Source organism: Lissotriton vulgaris, unplaced genomic scaffold (genome assembly GCF_964263255.1).
Source record: "Lissotriton vulgaris unplaced genomic scaffold, aLisVul1.2 SCAFFOLD_371, whole genome shotgun sequence".
Lineage (NCBI taxonomy): Eukaryota > Metazoa > Chordata > Amphibia > Caudata > Salamandridae > Lissotriton > Lissotriton vulgaris.
Genome location: NW_028253580.1, coordinates 971,457 through 994,743, shown reverse-complemented (window position 1 = coordinate 994,743; position 23,287 = coordinate 971,457). Strand labels below are relative to the sequence as shown.

Sequence of the window (23,287 nt, the reverse complement as noted above, 5' to 3'; positions counted from 1 at the left end):
TGTAGAATTTTTGGACACTGAGCTTGCATCATGGCCTACCCCAGTAATATTGTGTGGGGACTTTTACATTAACGGCCTGGGGGGGCTCTGGGGGAGAGCTGGAAATAAGTATACGGGTCGGAAGAATAGATCACTTACCAACCTTGTACAGAAAAGACGTGTGGGCACACCTTATGCCTGAAGATCCTGGAAGTACGTTCTATTCTGCTCCCATAAATTAGTTATCAGATTAGATAATATTTTTGTTTCATAATCATTTCTAAATGCAAGATAGAGAAACGCCCCTGGATAATCTGGGACCATAACCCCTTGATTTTAACGATTGCAGTAGGAAGGGGTGAAAAGACATAATGGGTTTGGACTTTTAAGAGAGCACTTTTAAAGGATATGGAGTATATCCGTCATATGAATTAATGGATTAAGGGTTTCTTGAACATCAATAGGAAGAGTGCTAGCTCTGGGGAGGTCTGGGATGCGTTCAAGGCTAGAGTCAGAGGGGAGACATTGAATTACAGTCTGTATCGGCAGGAAAGGGATGCTAATGGGAGTAGAGGAGGAGCTTGCAGCTGCAATAATGGTGGGCAAACCTCTGGATGATATACTGCTCAGGTTGGCTTTAGCTAAGGCAAAAATAGGTGGTATTGCAGCAGCTAAGGCAGCGGAAAAGGTTTCTTACCAGAAGAGAGCATTGTTATGAGTTTAGCGAGAGATTGGGGCACACCCTTGCATTTCGACTGAGACCAAAGAGAGCGGCGGGGGAGATGCATGAAATTATAGATAATAGCGGGAATTTGACTGAGGGTCCATCTGGGGTTCAGGATGTATTGCAACAATTTTATAAAAATCTATATAGCGGAGAGCAATCTGTGGAGCAGAGGTTAATTCAAGGGTACTTAAGGGAAATCCCAATATAGGGTATTGTCCCTGAGGATAAGGATACACTGGAGACCCCACCGACACAGGAGGAGATCTATGCAGCAGTGGGTAATCTTTCACCTGGGAAAGCAGGACCGGACCAGATCCCCCCTGGAGTTTTATAAATCTTTTTTGCCTGCAATTGTTCCAGATCTGGTAGATATAATGCATCAAGCGCAGCAAGGGAGCTCTGTTCCCGAGTCTTGGGCTGAGGCAGATTATTATTGTATTTAAAAAAAAAAGGGGAAGCCAGCTAAGAGCCCAGGGTCCTATAGGCCTATCACGCTCCTGAACAGTGACGCAAAAATCGTCTCTAAGCCCCTGGCAACCCGCTTACATTTTATCATCACTAAAACAATCCACCCTTGTCAACATGGGTTTATACCGGGGAGGGGTCCAGCACAGCATAAACGCAGGGTTATGACCTTGTTTGATGCAGCTGAAGTCTCTGGAGACCCTATGGCTTTGGTGCTTATGGATGCAGAAAAAGCATTCAATAGGGTCTCCTGGGACTTTCTCTGGTCAGCTATGAAATGATTTGGCATGGGGAGCGGCTTTATTAAGGCAATTCAGGTTATATATAAAGCACCGTCTGCTCATATAAGATTGAATAGGGGGTATACCGCAACATTATTAATTAAACTGGGTACAAGGCACTGCTGCCCATATTCACCCCTCCTCTTTGCCATATATATTGATCCTTTGATCAGGAAGCTGGGGGTTAGTAATGGAATAATACCTCTCAGCTATCATGATCTGGAATCAAAAATGTTGGCGTATGCAGACGATGTTGCCGTGGTCACGTCCAATGCTCAAATTGCTTTAGCTGCAATAGAAAGTGAAGCACAAGCTTTTGGTCGGATCTCTGGGTATCTATTAAACAGGCACAAGATGTGGATAGTTAAGAATAGTGTGGCTGTTTTATATGACCCGCGGGTGACTGAATCAGCCGTCTATCTTGGTATAGCTATTACACCAGATCTGGGAAGCTGGTAGAGAAAAATATTGAGCCCATACTAACAAAGACTTCAACAGATTTCATAATCTTCATATGTCACTTGTGGGTCGGTGCAATGTGGCCAAAATGGTCTTTTTGCCTAAAGTACTTTACCTCTTCAGGGCAATTCCATTGGAATTTGAGAGACATTGGTTTATAGCGCTTGAAAATATAGTGAATAGATTTATTTGGGCACACGGTAAAACTAGGAAGGCTCTAAGGTATATGTCACTGCCAAGGGAAAAAGGGGACTGGGCAGCCCCAGACTTCAAAATGTACTATTGGGCTGGGGCCTTCCAATATATGAGCAGGCTATTTTGCGGGAATGTCTCAGATCCCTGGTCTAGTATATTTTTACCAGATACATACAAGCTATTGCTAGGAGAGGATGGTGTGAACTGCTTTATGAAGTTTAATAAACCTAGTTATTTAAAAAAAAAAAACAAGATTTCAAACTTTGGCAGCTGCATTTAAGCTCTGGGCTGCATTTAAAAAGCTACGGATTTATATAGCCTCGGCCTGGTTGGATCAAGCAGCACCAACGGCTTGCCAGGATTCTAGCTTCCTCTAATCTTGAAAAGAGGATTCATGAAAGAAAGGGTAAAAAAGGGAGAATGCTGGGTAGGCGAATCTGGGCTTCTATTTATAGATGGACAAGAATATGGCTGTAAGGTGATTTTTCTGATTTATAGCAAATTGGTAGTTCTGTAAATTTTCTTCTACGTGATGCTAGGTTTCAAAATAATACTTTTTCTTTTCAGTGAAGTATTGTTTTGTAACTGCCTAAACTGATCTCATGGTTCTTTTGTTGACTTTTGGGTATATTGCAATTGATACATTTTTTCCTCAAAGTATTATTTGTATGTAACAATCTAGTGTGGCAGGCACCTCTACCAACTCAATAAAAACCACTCTGATTAGGTCAAAACGCAGTTCTGGGAGAATCTCAACTCAACCCTGGTAGCTTTGGCACAAGCAGCAGGCAAGTCCCAGAGAAGTGCGTCATTAGTGGAAGAAGTATCAACAATTTTAAAGGAAAAAAACACAGCACAATAAAATGCCCGAACCAATTTAGAAAAATAGAGAAAGATTTAATGAGTAAAAGACCACAAGATCACTAGAGTCAGATAAGTGGAACTGCAGATATTAATTTTCAACCAATGAATCAGGGGTTTGTTAAGCACGCTACCCAGCCAGGAGGGTCTCAAGGCACTGAGAAGGGGGGTTTGCAGCTCCGTTAGTCGAAGAGCCATTTCTTGAGGGCTTGCCTACAGGTGTTCAGGGAGGGAGCGAGTCTGATGTCTCCCGGGAGCTCATTCCAGGTTTTGGCCGCAATGTGAGAGAAGGATCGTCCACCTGCTCTGGCTCTGCGGATGCGCGGTTGGAAGATCAGAGGTTCCTTTTGGGTTAGTGGAAGTTGATTCTGTCATTGAGGTATTTGGGTCCGGTGTTGTGCAGGCATTTGTAGGCGTGGGTGAGGATCTTGAAGGTGACTCTCTTCTCCACGGGAAGGCCAGTGGAGCGTTCGAAGGTGTTGGCTGAGGTGTTTGTGCTGGGGGATCCGGAGAATGAGTTGGGCTGCGGTATTTTGTATCATCTGGAGTTTTCAGCGTAGGGACTTGTTCATGCCGGTGTATAGTGCGTTTCCATAGTCCAATCTGCTGGTGATGAGTGCGTGGGTGACTTTCTTCCTTGACTCCGGGGGGATCCATTTGAAGGTCTTAAGGAGGGTGATGAAGCAGCTGGAGGTGAGGGTGTTGATCTGTCAGTTCATGGTGAGGGATGAGTAAAGTACAATGCAGAGGTTTTTGGCGTGGTCTGAGGGGGGTTTGTGGGCTTCCGAGGGCTGTCGGCCACCAGGTGGTGTCCCATGCTAAAGGGGTGGTTCAGAGTACGAGGACTTCAGCGTTGAGCTTGAGGCAGCTGTTGGTCATCCAGACGGCGACTTCCTGTATTCCTCACTGGAATTTGAGTCTGGCTGCGGCAGGCTCTTTGGTGATGGAGAGGATGAGCTGGGTGTCGTCAGCGTAGGAGACTATGTTGAGGCTGTGTTGTCCGATGATGGCGGCGAGGGGAACCATGTAGATGTTGAAGAGGGTCAGACTCAGTGATGATCCCTGTGGATCTCCGCAGGTGATTTCCGTGGGATTGGAGAGGAAGGGTGGCAGTCTAGCTTCTTCCGGTGAGGAATGATTGGATCCAGTCTAGGGCTGTTCCTTGTATGTCAACGTCGTGTAATCTGGTGACGAGTGTGCTGTGGTAGACCGTGTCCAAGGCTGTTGATAGGTAGAGTAGGATGAGGCCTGCAGATTGGCTTGGTCCAGGAGGTTGCGGATGTCATCTGTGGCGGCTAATAGGGCGGTCTCGTGCTGTGGTTGCTTTGGAATCCGGATTGGGACGGGTCGAGGATGGCATTGTCTTCGATGAATCGTGTCAGTTCCTTGTTGACTGTTTTCTCTGCCACTTTGGCCCTGAAAGGGAGGAGCGAGATGGGCCGGTAGTTCTTGAGGTCAGTGGGGTCCGCTGTCGGCTTCTTGAGCAGGGACCTGACTTCTGTGTGTTTCCTGTCATCTGCAAAAAACACAAAGAGTCCCTAGTTGGTGGGGGTATATACCCTACAGCGTAGACTGACCCAGCCAAAAGGCTCTAAGGGTAGCTACGATGTCAAGGACAAGATAGTCTTTAGCATAACATACACATAATTTACAAATAATTTGCAAATACAGGCTAACAGTCAAAGAGTCGACTCTTTGGTTTTTTAATATATGTTTGAATGTATAATTGTTTTATGAATGCGAACTTAAACTGTATTGTTTTTAATAAATTGTTTTTACACTGGTAAAGATTATAGTTTCCTAATTAATGTGGTGCTTTGTAGACAGGGTTCCTATACTGACTGTTAGCCTGTATTTGTAAATTATTTGTAAATTATGTGTATGTTATGCTAAAGACTATCTTGTCCTTGACATCGTAGCTACCCTTAGAGCCTTTTGGCTGGGTCAGTCTACGCTGTAGGGTATAGACCCCCACCAACTAGGGACTCTTTGTGTTTTTTGCATATTGGTTTACCCAGTCCCTCACTGGTCTTTGGGTACCTCCCTCATTGTGTTGTTTCCTGTCATCTGGGAAGCTGCCTGTTTTGAGGGTGGTGTTGATGGTTCGTTGTAGTTCATGTGCAATGGCGGCTCTGTGGTAGATGTGTGGGGGAAGGGGTTGGTGGGGGCCCCTGAGTGGATGCCTTTCATGGTTGAGGTGGTGTCTTCAACTGTGATCGGCGTCCAGGTGGAGATGGTGGGCTGTCCGGTGCATCTGGGGGGCGGGCCAGCTGTGGCATCAGGTGGAAAGTCGAAGTTGTCATAAAGGTTTTTGATCTTGAGGTGGAAGTATGTTCCAAGTTTGTTGCAGAGGTCTTGTGACGAGGTGATGTCTGTGGCTTCGCTGCGAGGGTCGAGCTCGTCTGCGCATTAGGAGATCCCGGTGTGGAGTTCTCTGGCTGCGATGTTGGCGTCGGATGTCGAAGTGTGGTTGTTTCGGGTGAGGGCGGAGTTGAGTTGGTCGTTGGTGACCTTGCTCCAGTTCCTTTGTGGAGGGCGTGGGGCTGGTTTGGGTGCCCCGGGTTTGTCGCCATTGAAATATACGCAGTAGTGGTCTGTCCATGGGGGTTGTTTTGTGTGGCTGAAGTGAATTCTGTTGCATGCTGCGAAGATGGAGCCAAGAGTGTGTCCTACCCTTTGGGTCGTGTGGAGACGAGTTGTTTGAGTCCGATGTTGGTGAGGTTGTCACGAAGGGTGGTGGAGTTGGGATCACTGGCGTTGTCGAGGTGGAAGTTCAGGTCTCTGATGTAGTTCATTGTGGTGATGGTGTGGGGTTTGATGAGGTCGGTGATGGTGAAGGCAAATATTATGCTCTCATTGCACCTGCTAAACGTCTCTTAGTGCTTAATTGAACGAAGTGGTAGTAATGTGTCATTCTTTTTAAAGTTTATTTCTATTTTCTGTAAGATTTATGTGGCCAAGAGACTGCTCTTGCAACATGCTGCCATAAACATTTGAGTCATCAAAGTCTCTGTCTCAAACTAAGTTAACAATAGTTGGGCGAAATTGGGGAGAATGCCATACTAGCAACAAACATACTATAGTTTGTACCCTATTGTTTTAGAATGGCCAGCCTATATTATGTAGGGTTACTGACTATTCAGCACTGTCATTTTCATAGATCAGCTCTAGCCCTCTCCTCTTCCTGATTTCACTTACCTTCTGCTCTCTCACGTTTCTCCATTTGACCTCCCAGCCCACTAGAGGAGACTTGATTTGAGAACCTTGGTGCTAGTTCTAATTCATGCATTGTTAATTATATAGGAAAACTGCTTTCATTATGTTTTTCAAAACAAAAGTATTACAATAAAGTATCAAGAGCCATGACCTAGCCAAGCTTCTCCTGTGTGTGGTCTTGCCACATTTCGGGTCTTCTTTTGCTTAGGCTGAGCTGTGGGTATGCCCCCTCTGTATGCAGCTCCTGATGTTTTTCTAGATCAGAGACCATATCTAACTTGTCTTAGGGGTGGGAACAGATGATTGGGGGGCCTGGCACATTTGGACTGACAATAGGGCAAGGTATCCCTTGACATGTTGGGAGGTGCAATGTCACACGGCTGAGTGTTCGAAGCTATTCTAGGTTAAAGCACGTGTGACAGGTTATGTGGTTATTTAACCTCTCCACGTAGTTAAAACCTTTCTGGAGCAGTATTCAGCCCCTGTACAGCCGCACACACACAAATTATTCATCTTTCACCCAGGCCTGCTTTTGTTTCCCCAAGGCTGCGATTTGAATGATGAGGCTGTCAACCCAGTGCTCTGAACTTTGTAGAGGCGTGTTTGACTCTTCGCGTAGCATCTCAGAGAGTCACTAAAATATGTCTTCACTGGATCATGTTCGCTGCCTTTTCTATTAGTTTGAAACATGTAGATTTAAATCCAATTAATGTATTTATAAATATTATAACACCTAGGTATGTATAGGGATGCATCTTTTTTACAAACTCAATTATCAAAATGTCCTTCTCTTCTATGTATACAGCGACTGTCAACACTGCGGATTGTGTCCCGTTTAATGGTCGGTGAAAAGGTGATGTGAAGGCGATATAAAAATAAATACAAAACCAAATTATTACACAGCAGCGGTGCGTCCATTGGGGCGTAGGGGCGGAGCCCCACCAGCCACCATGGACGCATCGCGGCCGCCGGCCGTATCTTTAAAATTGCGCAGGGGGTTGGCCTGCTGCAGCTTGAGTGACAGTCCACCTCAGGCTGCAGCAGACCGTAGTGCGCAGTCCCGCTGGGGAACTTACAGTACGCATGCTTAAGAAAGTTTTCAACTTTTTCAAGCATGCGCACTGTAAATTCCCCAGTGGGACCCTGGGGTGCTTCACAGTGCTGCTGTAGCCCGGGTTTCCTTAGGGCAAAAGGGCGAGCAGCAAAATGACCCCCTAGCCAATCCTGGCACTGCTGCTGCACCAGGATTGGCTGGTCCACCTGCAAGCGGCATCCCATTGGATGCCGCGCGTTGGGTTGGCCCGGCGGCAGCATTCAATCATCTCGTCGTAAGCCAAGGAGGACTGGTCGGTGGCGCCGGCGGTGCCCGATTCCGGTTACAGCTGAAAGTGAAACAAACAGTGATCGCCTCTCCATCTGCCCACAGTCACCGAATCCGTGTCATGGAAACCTGTGAAATTGTGTGTGCAATGGTGTGAAGATGCGTCCACTTCAGCCGTCCAACTCGCACGCCTTTCCGTTGTCTGTGTCACAGGTAGAAATTTCTATATCAGATCCAAAATTAGAAACACTATTTGGTTTCGCTTAAAATATGCAACATTTTGCTTTCGAACAACACTTTAGCAGCAGCACTGTTTTTCCTATCAACTTACTGTGATGTTGGTGCAGTGTTTTTTTAAGTAGCATCTCTTTCACATCGAGAGAGAGAGCGAGAGGCGGGAGTGAAGTGGAGGGGGCCGAGGGAGGAAAACGAGATAAGAGTGTGGACGGAGAGAACGAGACGCAGAAAGGGAGACGGGGGCAACGTGCAGAGAAGGGGACGAGAAGAGAGAAGACAGCCCTGAGAGAAGATAAGAGAATGTAAGAGAGAGGGAGAGAGAGAGGGGGTGAGGAGAGAAGCTAGGTCACTGCTGAGAGGGGAGGGCAGGCACGAAGGAAGAGGAAGAGCATGTGAAACATAGGGGGGGAGGGTTGAGGGAAAGAGTGACCCAAGCAAGGGAGAAGAGATAGGTGGGTGGAAGAGAAACGTGTGAGGTGAAGGACAGTAGGAGGAAGTGAGGGAAGCGGGGACAGAACGTGGGAGGGAGTGACACAGAGGGAGGGGGTGACACAGAAGGAGTGAGTGACACAGAAGGAGGGGGTGACACAGAAGGAGGGGGTGACACAGAAGGAGGGGGTGACAGAGAAGGAGGGAGTGACACAGAGGGAGGGGGTAACACAGAGGGAGGGAGTGACACAGAAGGAGGGGGTGACACAGAAGGAGGGGGTGACACAGAAGGAGGGGGTGACACAGAAGGAGGGGGTGACAGAGAAGGAGGGAGTGACACAGAGGGAGGGGGTGACACAGAGGGAGGGAGTGACACAGAAGGAGGGAGTGACACAGAAGGAGGGGGTGACACAGAGGGAGGGAGTGAGGGATGGAGTGACACAGAGGAAGGGAAAGGCAGGTGTGGCAACGCCAATACGTTGATTGCTATTGGACTGTACTTAACTTCGCAGACCACTTGCCGCCCCACCACTTTGAAATGTCACCCACCGCTACTGTTATTACATTTTAATTCTAGGGTAGTCTTAGGGGTCGAATTGCCTTTTATTCAAACCAAGAATCATTTTCTTCGTACAGGAGGGGATTGCTAGCCTAGAGATCATATTAGTTTAATTCAAAGTAATAGAGTAAATCGCTACCACACCTATAGGGCACGTCTCCTTCCAGCCAGGCGCGAGGAGACACACACTTTAAGCATAAAGAAATCTGATTCCGAATGTAATTTGGCTGTCCAATATTCTCGTTATCTTGATCACGAACATGCAACCAGGCACGATCTATGTAAATATAGCCTTACATTGTAATGACAACTCTGGCAAATTAGTGTGACATAATTTATAGTCGCTTGAATCAAACTCAACATATTTAACCATTGGTGATGACGGAATACATAGGAACACAAGTTGTATCAAGCAAATTTCGTTTCTTGAAAAAAAAACATAGGAGCTAATAGATTAATTAAACTTTTTCAGCTTTGATAATAGATCATAAAAAACACACAGACTGCACCAGTTCACTTGCAAAGACCATTACATGAAAAATATCGCATTATTTCAGTTAGACTAGCTTCACATAATCAAGAAAAGGATATTCTGAAGTGTGGGATAACTAAGAGAGAGTAAGTCTGTCTCTCTATTTCTTTAGTTAGCATAGTGACTAGCAATACCTAAAGATGTACAGCATTAAGGAAGGCGAAATGTAGATTATGCAAGCATAATTAGCCACATTTATCATTACGCTTGCTACGCAAAATTCCTGAAATAAAACCATTTCACTTCAATATACACAGTAAGCAAATGACAACAAATGCTTCATTCGAAACCAAGAAACAGTTTGCTCTAAAATATTACATTAAATGATGGATTAGCATTTTCCTTAAGTATGCATAATTTTCTCAAAATGTTTGGTAATAATGCAAAAGCAAATTACGTGAATTCCTCCAACCTATACTTTACAGCTACCAGCTTTGCACTTTTTTTAATACAAAGCTTTTGTTTAAAAAAAAAAGAAAAGGCTCGAATAGGAGCTCTGCTTGGGAGCAGCTATGTTCCCATTGACATACAGAGTGTCGCAGTAGTATCAAACACTTATGAGTTGCATCGTTCCTATTTGTGCATACTGAGCGAGTTAAAAAAGTGGGGATGGGGGAAGATACAGCTCATAGTTATTTATTCATTTATTTATATTTTTATTTATTTGCCGTTTTATATAATGTGACAAGACCAAATATGTGTGCGAGTGATTTACATTAGCTCAGGTTCATCCTGCATGCAGGCAGTGCATAAGAGCCTTGAGTTACATCAGCCAAAAAAACCTCTGCAGCTGGATGTCCTGCAGGACATGTGGCTGCAGGAATTGCTCCCCTGTGGTGAGATGGTGCCAGACAGTGGCAGAGGGATTGGTTGTGAAGAGTTGTTTTCCCTCCTTGAGCAGGATGGCCTGGAGGGCTTGTGCTTAGCCCCTTCCTGAGCTTTAAAGGATGCCTACCCTGTCACTGGTAGTTGTAGCTAACATCTAGCCCTGCCTCACTTTTGTCTTGCTAATCAGTTAAAAGTTTCTAAGTCCAATGGTAAACTTTCAGCCGGGACAAACCTGGTCCCTGTATCCAACACGCGCTCAATTGTGGTTAACCTGGTTTAGTGAGACCAGATAACTGCGATTGCCACGTTGTGCTTTTCAGAATGTCGTGCTTTGTGGCGCTAATCAAACTTTACAAATTCATCTCCAGTTCTACGTATTAGATTTTTGTTATGCTGGTGTCATTTTATTTATTAAAATAAACTTTATTATTCTTAAGGTAGTTTGGGATGTTTCTTGTGTTGCTTTTTCACTTTAGTACTGTTTTATTGCTGCATAGATACTTTATACATTGTCTCGAAGTTAAGCCTGATTGTTTCGGCCCAACCAACCAGAGGGTTAAGCAGACCTCTATTTAGTGACTTTAATTGTTCTACTTGACAAGGGTCGAGATGATTACTTTGGAAGGGTTCTCACCCCTTTCAGCTTCCAAATTCTTACATGGATCCTCATAACTCCCTGTAATCCTGGAAGGCTTTCACGGAATACCTGTTGGGCAGCGAGTTCCTTGCCTTCCAGACTCCTGCAATTCAAAACGTGCTCCATTAACTGTCTTAAAACAGCATTCTAGGCCTAAGTTTATGAACTGAAGTCATGCACACAATATGCAGGACCTTTTTGAAGAGATTCCATTTCCCATGTGTTTCACAGTAACTGAAGGAAATACTCGGTCAGAAACTTTTGCTGTGCAGGTACATAACTTCTGGTTCTGTAACATGGTGTTACCCTTATTTCTTTGTTCAGCCACTGCTTTCTGTGAGGGTGGTATTTCAGTTGTCTGTTAAAACTATAAGGGAAAGTGCAGAAATAAATGATGAAAGCATATTCTGCCGAAACATGCCTGCTACATGCCTTTCGAGTGTGTGTATCTTCCCCTTTCCAGCGTGTGTGACTTCCCCTTTCCACGCCGTTCTCTTTAAGGTTTCACCTGCTCCGGTGAGGTATCCAGAGCGTGCTGTTCCCTGCAGTTCTGCATAACAGTGGCCCTGGGGCCATCTGTCACAGCAAACCTTGTTGCCCTTGTTATTATTGCCAATGCGGTATGATACTTTTACTGCTGTGTGTGCTGTTCTTGTACTTCTTGGTTTGTATTATTTGTGACAACCATTGGCAACATTGAAATCAAAGAAAGATGTTATACGTGTATCAGTGCACAGCCTGTTCTGCCAATGTTTCTAGAAGGTTCTTCTTGGGGTACGCCCATTTTCGGTCAGGGATCCTACCAGTCACTTCCATATCTTCAGATCATAGCAAAGCTCCAGCAGATCAGTTAAGAACACAAATCGGCACATCCATCAGCCAGTTCTTACAAACACTATAACAGGTGGAAGGTCTGGCGGGTATCTATATATAGTTTATGTTGCTTTGTATCTGCTAATTTGTCAGTTTTGATGGTTTAAGGTAGTTTTGGCGCAATACCACATTTTGCACTAGTCCTGAAAATAACAGTGTATATTTAGCATACCTTTTTTTATTTCTGAATTCTCAAATGGGGTTCTTTTCACTATATTTTAATTGTATCATTTTCAAATTGCCACTTCCTAATTGTGCTTGTAGGTTATTTAGTTCGGGTGTTAGTAATTAGTCAATAATGCAGAAAACATGGTCCTACTTTTATTTCATATACAAAGTGACAAGAGCCGAGAAGAAACGTAGATCTATAAATCAAAACGCTTCTTGCTTTGCAAATCTGGCTTTGTCTGTCCTACATTTTGGTCACTTCCTACTTGATAGATGAGAAATGTTAACAAAGAGGCTAGTGCAAGCAATACGGCGTGAAAGACGGTGTGTATCATCAATAAAAGTATAGTATTTCCTTAGGAATCAAGTGGCTTATTTATCCTTTTGCTGCACAGTGTGAAATGGATAACTCGGCCCCACAAAAAAAGTAATTTTAGTTTAATGCCTACTTTCGTTTTACTGCAATTGACTTATTTTATCGGAAACTATTTTTTCTAGACTTGGATGTTCAGTGTATCAGTGGTTGTATTGGTAGTATACTTTTTTGTTTAAGCTTTACATTAAACTATATACACTAATTATTTTACATAAGACATATCTCAGAATCTTTGCTAAAAAGTAGACATTAACAGTGATGCTGATTAGTTAAGTATTTGCCTGCCAGAGTTTGATGGCCTGCCTCATGAATTATACAAGATTACCCATCACGTATACTGTGCCACCTTTGGAGCAAAATAATACAGCATCTGATATTGCTCTTATCCCTTCTACATTAGAGTCTAGTAGGGCTGAACAGAGGCGCACCAAGGGCCCGATGTAGGTAATAGGGAAATACCGAATTCTGAATACCGAATTTTACCGATTCGGTATTTAGAAATCGATATTTCAGATGAAGCTAAGAATTCGGTAAAAAATACTGAATTCTTAAGGTTCGTTATTACCGAATCGGTAATTGAGATTCGGTAATAACGAATACCTACCCATTCATTCCTATGGGCTTGGAGGCCCATAGGAATGAATGTGAAGACATTCAGTATTACTGAATCGGTAATACCGAATCGGTAATACCAGGAGGTATTTCAAGGGTGTCCTGTTGCACCCCTGAAATGTGCATGTGTGTACATGGGGCGCACATCCATGCCCTAAGGGCATGGATGTGTGCCACATGGCACTTTAAAATAGCAAAAAAGTGCTTTTTGAAAGGAAATTGCTACTTACCACCAACTTGAAGTTGGTGGTAAATAGCGATTCCATAAGGCTGAGGTGCACTGTTTTAAGTGCTACCTATATTGCATTTAAGGAATCGGTATTACTGATTCCTTAAATGCAAGGCCAATATGGAATCAGTATTAAGGAATCGGTATTTACCGATTCCTTATTACCGATTCCTTTCCTACATCCCACATGGCTACATACCGGTCGGTAACGGTGAATGAAATTTACTGTATTTCCCCGTTACCGACCGATATTTGCCTACCTACATCTGGCCCCTAGTCATCAATAGACTCTGGCTGACTTACACATTATAGATGACGTGTTGATGCTGCCCTTCAATTTCCATGCACCAGCAAGAAGCCTTAAAAGGGAGATAAAGAAACCTAAATCGCATAAACACGATCTTATACTGGGGCCGCAGATTAAAATCGAGATAAGGTTGCCTTAAATTAGATAAGGTGTCCGTGGTGTATTTCCTATTCCTATATCTGGAGGTAGCGTCAATATCCCTACTCTGGGCTAGGCTTTTCACTCCCTTTCCCTTTTTTAACACTGGTTTATGCACTGTTCTAGGCATAGATGCTATTGTCGCCATCAAGGAGAGTTTATAATCTTCTAGCTTGTCTTCCTGTTACCTTTCTGAAATGCTCCTTCCGAAGATGTGCTAAATGAGTTGATGACAAGTGATGTTAAAGTGTGGGTTCCTGCCTCCTTGGGCGCCATGAAATACATGATCTGATTAATGTCAACTAAAGCAGATAGAAGCATCAAACGTAGCTCTTGCCCAAAGCTTTTTAGGGCCTCGTTTAGAAATGGAATACAAGATTACTCCTTTCCATGACTGTAGAACCAGGCCCAACTGTATAAATGAATTAAACATTGTTGTTAGGATCAAGCCCCCTTTTTGGGGGATTAAGCTTCTTTAGGGCAGCGGGGAGCCCTTTAAGATCAGTAGCAAGCGAGGATTTAACATTTTTCATTAGTTTCACAGTGCCTATGCGACTGATTCCAAGTTTGTTCATGTCTCCTTGATCTACTGAACTGTTCTTGCCCGGGTCAGTAATCTTGTACAGCACCATTAGGTGCTTTTTCTATTGATCGCATGTTATTTAGTAATCACACCCAACTTTCAAGTTTTCAGTGCCCCTACCATCTACAAATGGGCGGGAAAACTCAGCATAGATACTGGGTGGTTTAAAAAATCATTGGACCTGGGCCGTACTATACTGTGCTCATCCCCCATGCAGTCACAACACTACAAAACTATTTATTCATTGTACCATACTCCAGCTAAGATAGCTAAATGGGGAGGGAGCACGGGCATAAATTGCCCCCGATGCAATGCTAGCGAAGCAGATAGTATCCATATCTTCGCTACATGCCCTCAATTACACACGCTAATAAGGGACATCGAGGGTTTTCTAGATAGATCCCTGGGGATTCAAATCATTCTTAGTCCAGCTAGAATAATCCTAGGTTTGGGATCGGAAGGAGCTGACATACATCAGGAATTTCTGTTTGTCGCAATGTCAGTATATAGATTGACCCTAGCAAGGGCTTGGCTTGACAAAAACCCACCGACACTGCAAACTTGGTTGGCTAATCTCCTGAACGCGTATAATATGGAGAAGAATATCTATGCACGTAAAGGGAAAAGGGGAAGAATATTAGGCCTAAGAATATGGCAACCCATAAGTATTTGGAAGGAAGGAATTGGGTCTTAGGCACATCCAAGAAGGACTTAAGCTTTAATTGTATTAACTAAGAAACTCATAAACACTGTTTGTGGAAATGTGTAATGAAAAACTTGTATATCTTGTAAAAACAGTTTATTTAGCTATGAAGCATGAAGTATTAATGCTGGAAATTTCTATAATGTATAAAGTGTGTGCAACAATAAAAATATATAAAAAAAAAAAAAAAAAGAATGCTTTAATGCTGAGGCATGTTGAAGAACAGGCACTGTAGATTACAGTATCTAGAGAGAAGTAGGAATCGTGATATCAGTTGTGATATATTGAACCAATGATCCTCCCATAACGTAAGTTTCCCGCGAACAGCCATAACAAAAATAAATTTGCTTATTTAGAAAAGGGCGGATCTTTGCAACTCTTATGGTAGCGGTCTAATCATATAATTTTTTTTCAAAAAGACACACTGATCAGGTCTATGAAAGGTGTTAATTGAGACTTTTGATTAAATGGCCATTAAGCTTTGGAATGAACTAAAACAAACGCTTTCACAGTCTTGGTATATGGACCATTTGCCTGGTCTGAAAAAAAAAATACAGAACAAAGTTGGCAGTGGCATAGAACTTATTTTGAAATGAAGATTGGAATCCGTTCAAGCACTCTTGTTATGATTACATGTCAGTGAGTCATAGTTAAACAGGAATGTGTCCACAAACTACCCTATTGTTCTGTTGTTCAGGTTAGGTTCATGATTATTTTGCACACTGCTTAATCTGCTTAAAATAGATTGTATTGAGACATGATAACAATTTCTTTTTAGTTTTACTAAATGATTAGCTTAGTTATGGACGATGTTCCTTATATTCATTGTTGGTATTTCAGGCATGACCTGAACGGCGTAGATGTACTGGCCCAAGGTTGGTCTTCTCACACTCTTTGAGTCATCTTGCATATTGCTTGCTGTAAATGTGGATTAAAATTGGGACCTGGGACTCCTTACACACTGAGACTGGCTCTGTGATATGTAGACTCTTGGATCTGAAATGTCACAAAAAACATATGCTATATTTCGTACGGTGCTCCGCTGCTTCCTGGTCTCGGTCAAAATTAAATTCAAGATTCTTCACACTATACAAGAAGCTTTGAGGGCAAGGGCGCAGGGTACCTTCAGAAATTGGCACACAGCTGTGACCCACAGCATACTGTATTATCAACTGCTTATCAGCTCTCCCATACTGCATTTAACTAGTTAAAAAGCGGGAGGATATCCCTTGGAAGCTTTTAAAATGCCATGAGCCAAAGCTTAAAGTCAGTAGCAGATTACATGCGTTCAAGGGAGAAGCTGGAAATGGATGTTTTCCAACTCGTATACAACTGAACTCTTTCCCAAAGGAAGTGACAAAAAATAAAACTTCAGATTGGGGGCTCCCCTTCACTGTTTGGACTCTAACTTTGCTGCAAGTTCACACACAGCACTTTACAAAACTACACAAAATATTAAATAAATATTAGAATATTGGAATGTTGGGACCGCCACTGAAGACCACAGAGTACCGGATAGTAAATAATGGCTGGTACCCATTCTGTTCCATCACTGTATACTTGCCTTTCCATTTTTCCCTGTTTAATTTAGAAGGATGTAAACCCAGTTTGATGAATGTTGCGCCATACTCGTTATTAAAGGCGGTCAGCATTGTTTAGGCCCTTGCCTGTGGCTAAGGCCTATACACCTGTAGAAAGCTGTTAACAATCACTATAACCACTAAGTGGGCAATAATGTTATAATGTGTTCCCTTAATATGATTGCTTTAATGACCATTGCAGGGGGATGAGCCAGTATCATTATGCCCATCTGAAGGCGGTGGTGCCCTTAATCCAAAAGGGGCAGAAGCTTAACTTCAATTGCTATAACACAGGATTTATTTAGCTTTCAGTTGGCTCCAAAGATAAATTTACAGATTCTTTTCAAATGAGTTATGCATTTGAATTACAAGATGCATTAAATTAATTATAATCCTTATTTATAGCACACATTTTCATACTAAAGGATGATTCTCATTGTGTACAGCGTTAAATTAAGGGTACGATAGGGAGTTACATTGTTTGACACTACATTGCATTTGCATTCCGTAGTACCATGTTTAATTTCTTATCGTTCATGAAAGTCAGAACCACTTGAATTTACTAAAGATGATAACGTTTTGTTTTCGTCCAAGGTATGGTCTCTATAGTAGCCAAACAAATAGATTTTCTTTTAAATTTCACCTTATGTTAACTTTGATTACATGAAGTACTGCTTTCCATATTATTAATCTGTGTGGAGTGCAGCATAGACCTCTGTGGTGCATGGGGCCTAAACACAAAGGCATCTCATCAGCTTACTGGTACATCTCTGAGGGTGCCAGCAGATATAACATTTTAGGGTCCCCTCGCCAGATTTTGCTAGAGGGCAGACAATACTTGTGTGTAATGTAAATTGTCTTATAAAGCGCACTGCTACCCGGAGGCATCCTGGCGCTATAGACCGCCGGGGAACCCGTCCTGGCTTTCCCTGTGAGATGTTCCCTAATGGGTATCTCCAAGGTGAAACCAGGCATCCCCGGCGTCTGTGGGGGGCCGTTGTGGAGATGAGGCAAGCTAATGCCCAGAGTTGCAGAGTGTGATCCCTGGTTAGAGTAGGCACCGAGGCGAGAATTATCGAGTCCGCTGACCCTGGTTCACGACCCTGCCGCCTCGGGAATTGAACCCTGGTCCCGGGCTGTCCTCTGATTCCGGGTCTGCCGCCTCTAACCAGTGAGCCACACCACTCCACTATGTAATATCACGGTCTACCATGCAGTCCAGTGGAGAATCAATTATAGATATATCAAATGTGAGTCGTAAAAACTATCACCTTTTCAAGCTATAAGGGTTTCTAAAATACCTTTCTCAGTGCCACCATTCACCCTGCCTTGTTGCTGAGTGTTGTGCTTTTATAGATATAATAAGATTCAATGAAACTAGTGTTTTATTCTTCAGAAAGATGCATTAACTAAGCCGTGGACACTAGTAAATGAGCCTCTAGAACTGTACGCTGGCCTTCTAGCATCAGCAAGAAACAAGCAAAGTTTGTAAAAAAAAAAAAAATCCTGAACGCTTAAAAAGAAAAGTCCTCAAGGGTAACATTCTTAAAATTGCAACAGTGCACTTATTATTTTCCCTTGTAATCACAAATTTGGATAATAATGTGTGCTTTGCAAAACAATTGGAATAGCAGAAACTGATGAACACAAAGGTTTACTCTTACTACATTCTTCAATTGCCTCTGATTTACCCTTCTGCGTGAACTGTTTCTGAAAGGTAATAGATGTGTGCGATTTTACTTTTAGATATGGCATACAATTTATGTATTTTTTTTAAATTTTACACATTAGGTTGACAAGACAAGTTCTCCATCAAGGCGAAGACGGAAGAATGGAATTTTGCATCCTGAAAAAATTCAAACTGATCAACCTACATTGGTAAACACAAAAAGGCCCGAAACACGTGTTGCTGTATTTTTGTATATGTTTCTGACACACGCAGAAATCAATAAGAAGTGGATTCTTTAGATTGTAAATTAATAAAATAGGTAATCATATACTTTATTAACTTGGGAACTATAACCTCTTTAGGAAACTGATGTTGAGGATTTACTGTATCTCTGGTTACATGCTGAAGCAAAATTTAATAGGCAATTAACATACATTAGTAATTGGTGTTAGAGCACAAATAGAGATGTCCCATTGAGGGAGAAAGAGGCAGCAGTAGAATTGCAAAAATTATATGTTTTTTGGGTGGAGAGGGTGGTAAGGAAGGTGGCACTATTTGTGTTCAGAAAGGCATTGTCATGGACGTTGTCCTGGCTCTTTGTATTCTTTTGTTTGGCCAGAAACTGCACACACCACAGCTGTCATTTATTCGATGAGTAGCTGTATTTTCTATCTGCGGAGCGCAATGTCCAGCCGATAAATGAGATCTCTTGCTCTATAAAGATATTCGTAAGAGAATAGACCAACTGGGAAGTTACTGTGCCACTGAATGGAAGAGCGTGGTCTTCAGCGCCCTTCAAAATTTGACTAAATTGGTTTCCAGTTGAGGGACACCAGAAGCTAATTACACCAGCTCACACCCAGAACATGGGAGGTTTTGCCACCCCATTTCTTTTTATTGGCCCTAAAGGTCATCAGAATAAGCTTAGGGTCTGAACTCGTGAGTACTCAGTGGACTGTATCTATTAAAGTTGCTAGCTGTAACTGGCGATGGTCTACATGGACTATTTGAAGAAAGCAAAGAGCCTTGAAGGTGTTCAATTTCCTCACAGGCAGCCAATGCAAGTATTGGATATGGTTATAAACAGAGTCAAACATCCTCCAACCCAGACCCAAGGATAACATCTGCATCAGTACTCAAGATATGCTGCAGTTCGAGAAGTGTTTACTAGACAATCCTAAGAAGATCACATTCCACAATCCGGTCTTGAATGTATAAAAGCATTGACCAAAATGACCCTCGGATTGAACGCTCGAAAAGTAACGAGTCTCTGACGCTCCCTAAGATGGAAAAAACAGGACTTGGAAATCATAGTCATGTTGACGTAAGGTAAGGGCAGAATCAATATACACCTCATGCTATTATGTCACTAAAGCAGTAGTTGGAAAGACATCCAAAGTCTCAGTCCAAAGAATGCAAACCTGCAGAATGGAGCTAGTGTGGGTCAACAAAATTTCATTTTCAGGTGGATTCTGGTTCACATAATTTATGTTCCTCCTTTGTATAATAGTCTGCAGTGCTAGGTGTAGATCAAATACTCATCCCTTACTCACCGTGTATGAACTCAGCAAACTCTGTATATCATCAGTATACATGATGAATGACAACCCCATACCATATAATATATGCACCAGAGGCAACATGTCAATATTAAAAAGCCGATAAAAAGCATCTGGGCCAGCATAGAACCTGTGGCACACCCCAAGGCACCTATCTGCTGCCAGAGGTTATGGAACCAGGCTGAACCAGAAGAACTCTCCTTGTGAGAAAGGATTATTCCCACTGCAATGCACACATGAATAGCAAGCTCAGAAAGCTGAGAAAGTAATATCTTGTTTAGACTATGCCAAAAGCCACTGACCGATTTAGTAAGGTCAGAGCACCAACTTTATGCAAAATGCTTCTTGGGTAATCTGGATCCAAAAACACAGCTGTCTCTGCACTATGGTTGGGGCGAAAGCCAAGTTGAAAGGATTTTAAGAGATAATTGGGTGGGTGTAGCGTGATTCAAGGAGAATTTAGGGGCACACTGTGAGTTTTCAGCCAAGCAGATCTAACAGCCTGTTTCATCAACGACCCGTTTTGCGAGTCTATAATAGCGATTCATAAGGAATCGCTATTACAGGCTTGCAAAACGGGATTCATGTAGGAATCGCAAAAAAAAATGTGATTCCTACATATTCCTTATTTGCGATTAGCAATTTGCTAATCGCAAATAAGATAGCGATTTAAAAGGTATACAGCTAGGAGGTTTTTTGAGTCATCCAGAATGACTAGGCGCACAACCTGAGTAGCCGCAGAGTGAAAAGTAACATGAGGTAGTCAGTATAGGCAATAGGGCGAGCGGTAATCCCTCACAACCGCTCAAGGTTGGACCAAGAAGGTCCACACAAATAACAATAGACAACAAAGCCCCTGCACTATACAATATTAATCAATTCTTGGTAATGCTGGTGTCAATTGAAGTGGTTGATTATGCACATCAAAACTTTCAGTGTAACACTTCGAGAATGACAAGTCATCAAATAGACATATAAAAGTTCAAAAAGACGTTCTGTTCTTGGTGTAGTATATCAGTTTATTGTTCCTTTGTACAGGCCAACACGTGTTTCATCGCAGGGAACACACTGCGAATCTTCAGGGCCGGTTGGGGCGATACTTGGAATATATATATTTGACTTCCAAAATGTTCGAACTCGCTGTCCGCGTGATAAGTTGAATCTTAATAGTTAACGATAGGAGCTGTAACCGGGAGGAGAGGATATAGTGGTAGTGCTCGGGTTAGGTGGTCATGTTCAATGACAAAATGTAGGCGGGTACACCGCATTCGTTTAGTACTCCCTCTTGAAGTTCCCGGCGCCGTTTGACAATGACGGTCATTGTCAAAATATATATATTCCAAGTATCGCCCCAACCGGGTTTTGTGACCAACATTATTTCGCCCGTATTCACATGAGGCCCTGAAGATTCGCAGTGTGTTCCCTGCGATGAAACGCGTGTTGGCCTGTACAAAAAAACAATAAACTGATATACTACACCAAGAACAGAATGTCTTTTTGAACTTTTATATGTCTATTTGATGACTTGTCATTCTCGAAGTGTTACACTGAAAGTTTTGATGTGCATAATCAACCACTTCAATTGACACCAGCATTACCAAGAATTGATTAATATTGTATAGTGCAGGGGCTTTGTTGTCTATAGCGATTTAAAAGGTGCTAGGGGTGTCCAAAGGACACCCTGTAGCACCCCTTAAATGCAAATATAAACAGGTGTTGCGCACACACATGTCCAAAGGACATGTGTGTGTGCAACATGCAACTTAGGAAAATGCTTTTATAAGCATTTTTCTAAGTTTTCGCTATTTACCACGAGGTTTGACCTCGCGGTAAATAGCGGGCCGAAATTGCTAATTCGCTATTTAAAAATGGATGATGAATAGCATTTAAGGAATCTCAAATAGAGATTCCTTAAATGTAATTCCTCGCAAAATAGCGAAATCGCTATTACCGATTTTTGCATTTGGGATGAATCTCAAATGCAAAACTCGCACTCGCAAAGGGCCAGATTCTCAGAATCTGGACCTTTGCGAGCGCAATTCAGCTTGATGAATCCGGCTGTTAGACAATTACAATTTTCTTTTGGCGGATCTCAAAAGATGGAAACTGTTGTGGAGTAGACACTTTTATAGCACCTTGGTATCAGAATCAGTGGTTCTCCACCAAGCAATCTTCAGAATCCATATGTGGTCTACTTGTGGTTTAGTAATGTAGAATACCATTTGCCAGATAGAGTCTTAAACTTTGTAAATCTTGGATTCTATGGTGAAAGTTGTATTTGAAGTGGCATCCGTGGCCCATATAATATGCTGAATAGGTGGGGTAGGGTTTACGCTCAGATAGGGCTGATTTAGCGGAATGGTTTTGATGAAATGCCAGCGTTTATTTATGTATGAATTTGACCCATAGTCTAAGAATGTATTTGACATGAGAAGGATCCGTGATTGGTGGTAGACAACAAAACCGCAAATGGAAATGTTGTTCGGTAATGATAACTCCAAGGAAAGGAATTATTTCTCAATTGCTATACATCACTCAGACTGAAAATGAAATCCATTGTGTTCAATTACCTGAGGGAGGCCAGGAACACTTTGAACAAAGTTGAATCAATCCAAGAAATGTGATAATTGAAACTAAATACAAGTAATGTTGTCTGATGAGAATATTGTGTTGGGAGACGAAGCCTTAGTCTGTGGGCAAAGTGCAAAGCTACATGAGTTTGAATGCCATCACAATGAGTCATTGGAAGTAGAAAAATATAACCTAGCTTACCTGAAGCTGAAATATTTGCCACACCACCAGTAGTAAGACCTGAAACTAATTTCACCATGAAGGCAACTCAAAAAATCGACATCAGACGAAGTTTACAGTCCATGGACATGGCCCTGATTAGATGGCTATTCGTGATGGTGGAGCATTAATTAAGGCGGAGGGGGAGCATGTAGATAATCCAGCAAATTCGAAGCCAGAAAGTGGGAGGAAATGCTTTAAAGAAGAAAAGAATTACAAAGATTCTCTAACCACAGGTCAGCGATGGTTTGATCATTTTGCGTATACTAAGGAGAGAAGATTACTCATGGATGTTTTTTTATTGGGATTCAAAACTGGCCCCTGGTCCCAGGCAGTGCACGGATGTGCACAGCAGGGTTTGCCATAGACATTCATGGAACGTGCTTTGGCAACAGTCGTTATTTTTGGCTGGGCTGTCAGCCAACTTCAGCAGAGCAGGATAGTGCGAAACTCACCTCCATTCTGGGACAGGCAGGAAAAGGTGACTGGCAAATGAGATACTGCAGTTAGAACATTGGAATGTTGGGAGCTACTTGAAGACCATGGAGGAGCTGCGGGCTTATGAAGGGCTGCTGAAAAGCCCGGAGCTCCAACATGCCAATGTTTTGTTTTCAGGTTTCTCCTTTTTCTATTTAGAACATTCTTCCCTTACTGGGTGAAATGTTCTACTAGCCTTATAGCCCATCTTCTTTGGACTACACTGGTTGTTAGAGGCCCTCTCGCTTGTTACAGGCCCTCGCCTGCGGCTCTGGCCTATACCTCTATTTCAGGGCCTTTAACAACTGATATAGCCCTCGGCAGAGGGCTATAAGACTGTAATAACAACAAAAGAGAAATCCTAGCAAGGGCCAGATAGCACCTCTATCACAAGGCTAGAAATAAACAATAAATATAATGAAGTTAAAATACAATTTGTAAATGGAGGTCCGGTGATCCCTCCAGTCACTGAATTCAAGGAAAAGAAAACCGGACCA

At 42.7% G+C, this 23,287-nt stretch overlaps 1 protein-coding gene across 3 annotated transcripts in view; it reads left to right on the top strand.

Annotated features, from left to right (window-relative positions):
* The window catches only part of LOC147660921 (myocardial zonula adherens protein-like), a 500,869-nt gene that overhangs the window by 139,794 nt on the left and 337,788 nt on the right, over nucleotides 1-23,287 (top strand). For all 3 annotated transcript variants that reach the window (XM_086951427.1, XM_086951426.1, XM_086951425.1), the window contains exon 3: nucleotides 18,087-18,173. In XM_086951427.1, the coding sequence (XP_086807553.1) occupies nucleotides 18,087-18,173 (87 nt within the window). The remainder of the gene's footprint in view (nucleotides 1-18,086; nucleotides 18,174-23,287) is intronic.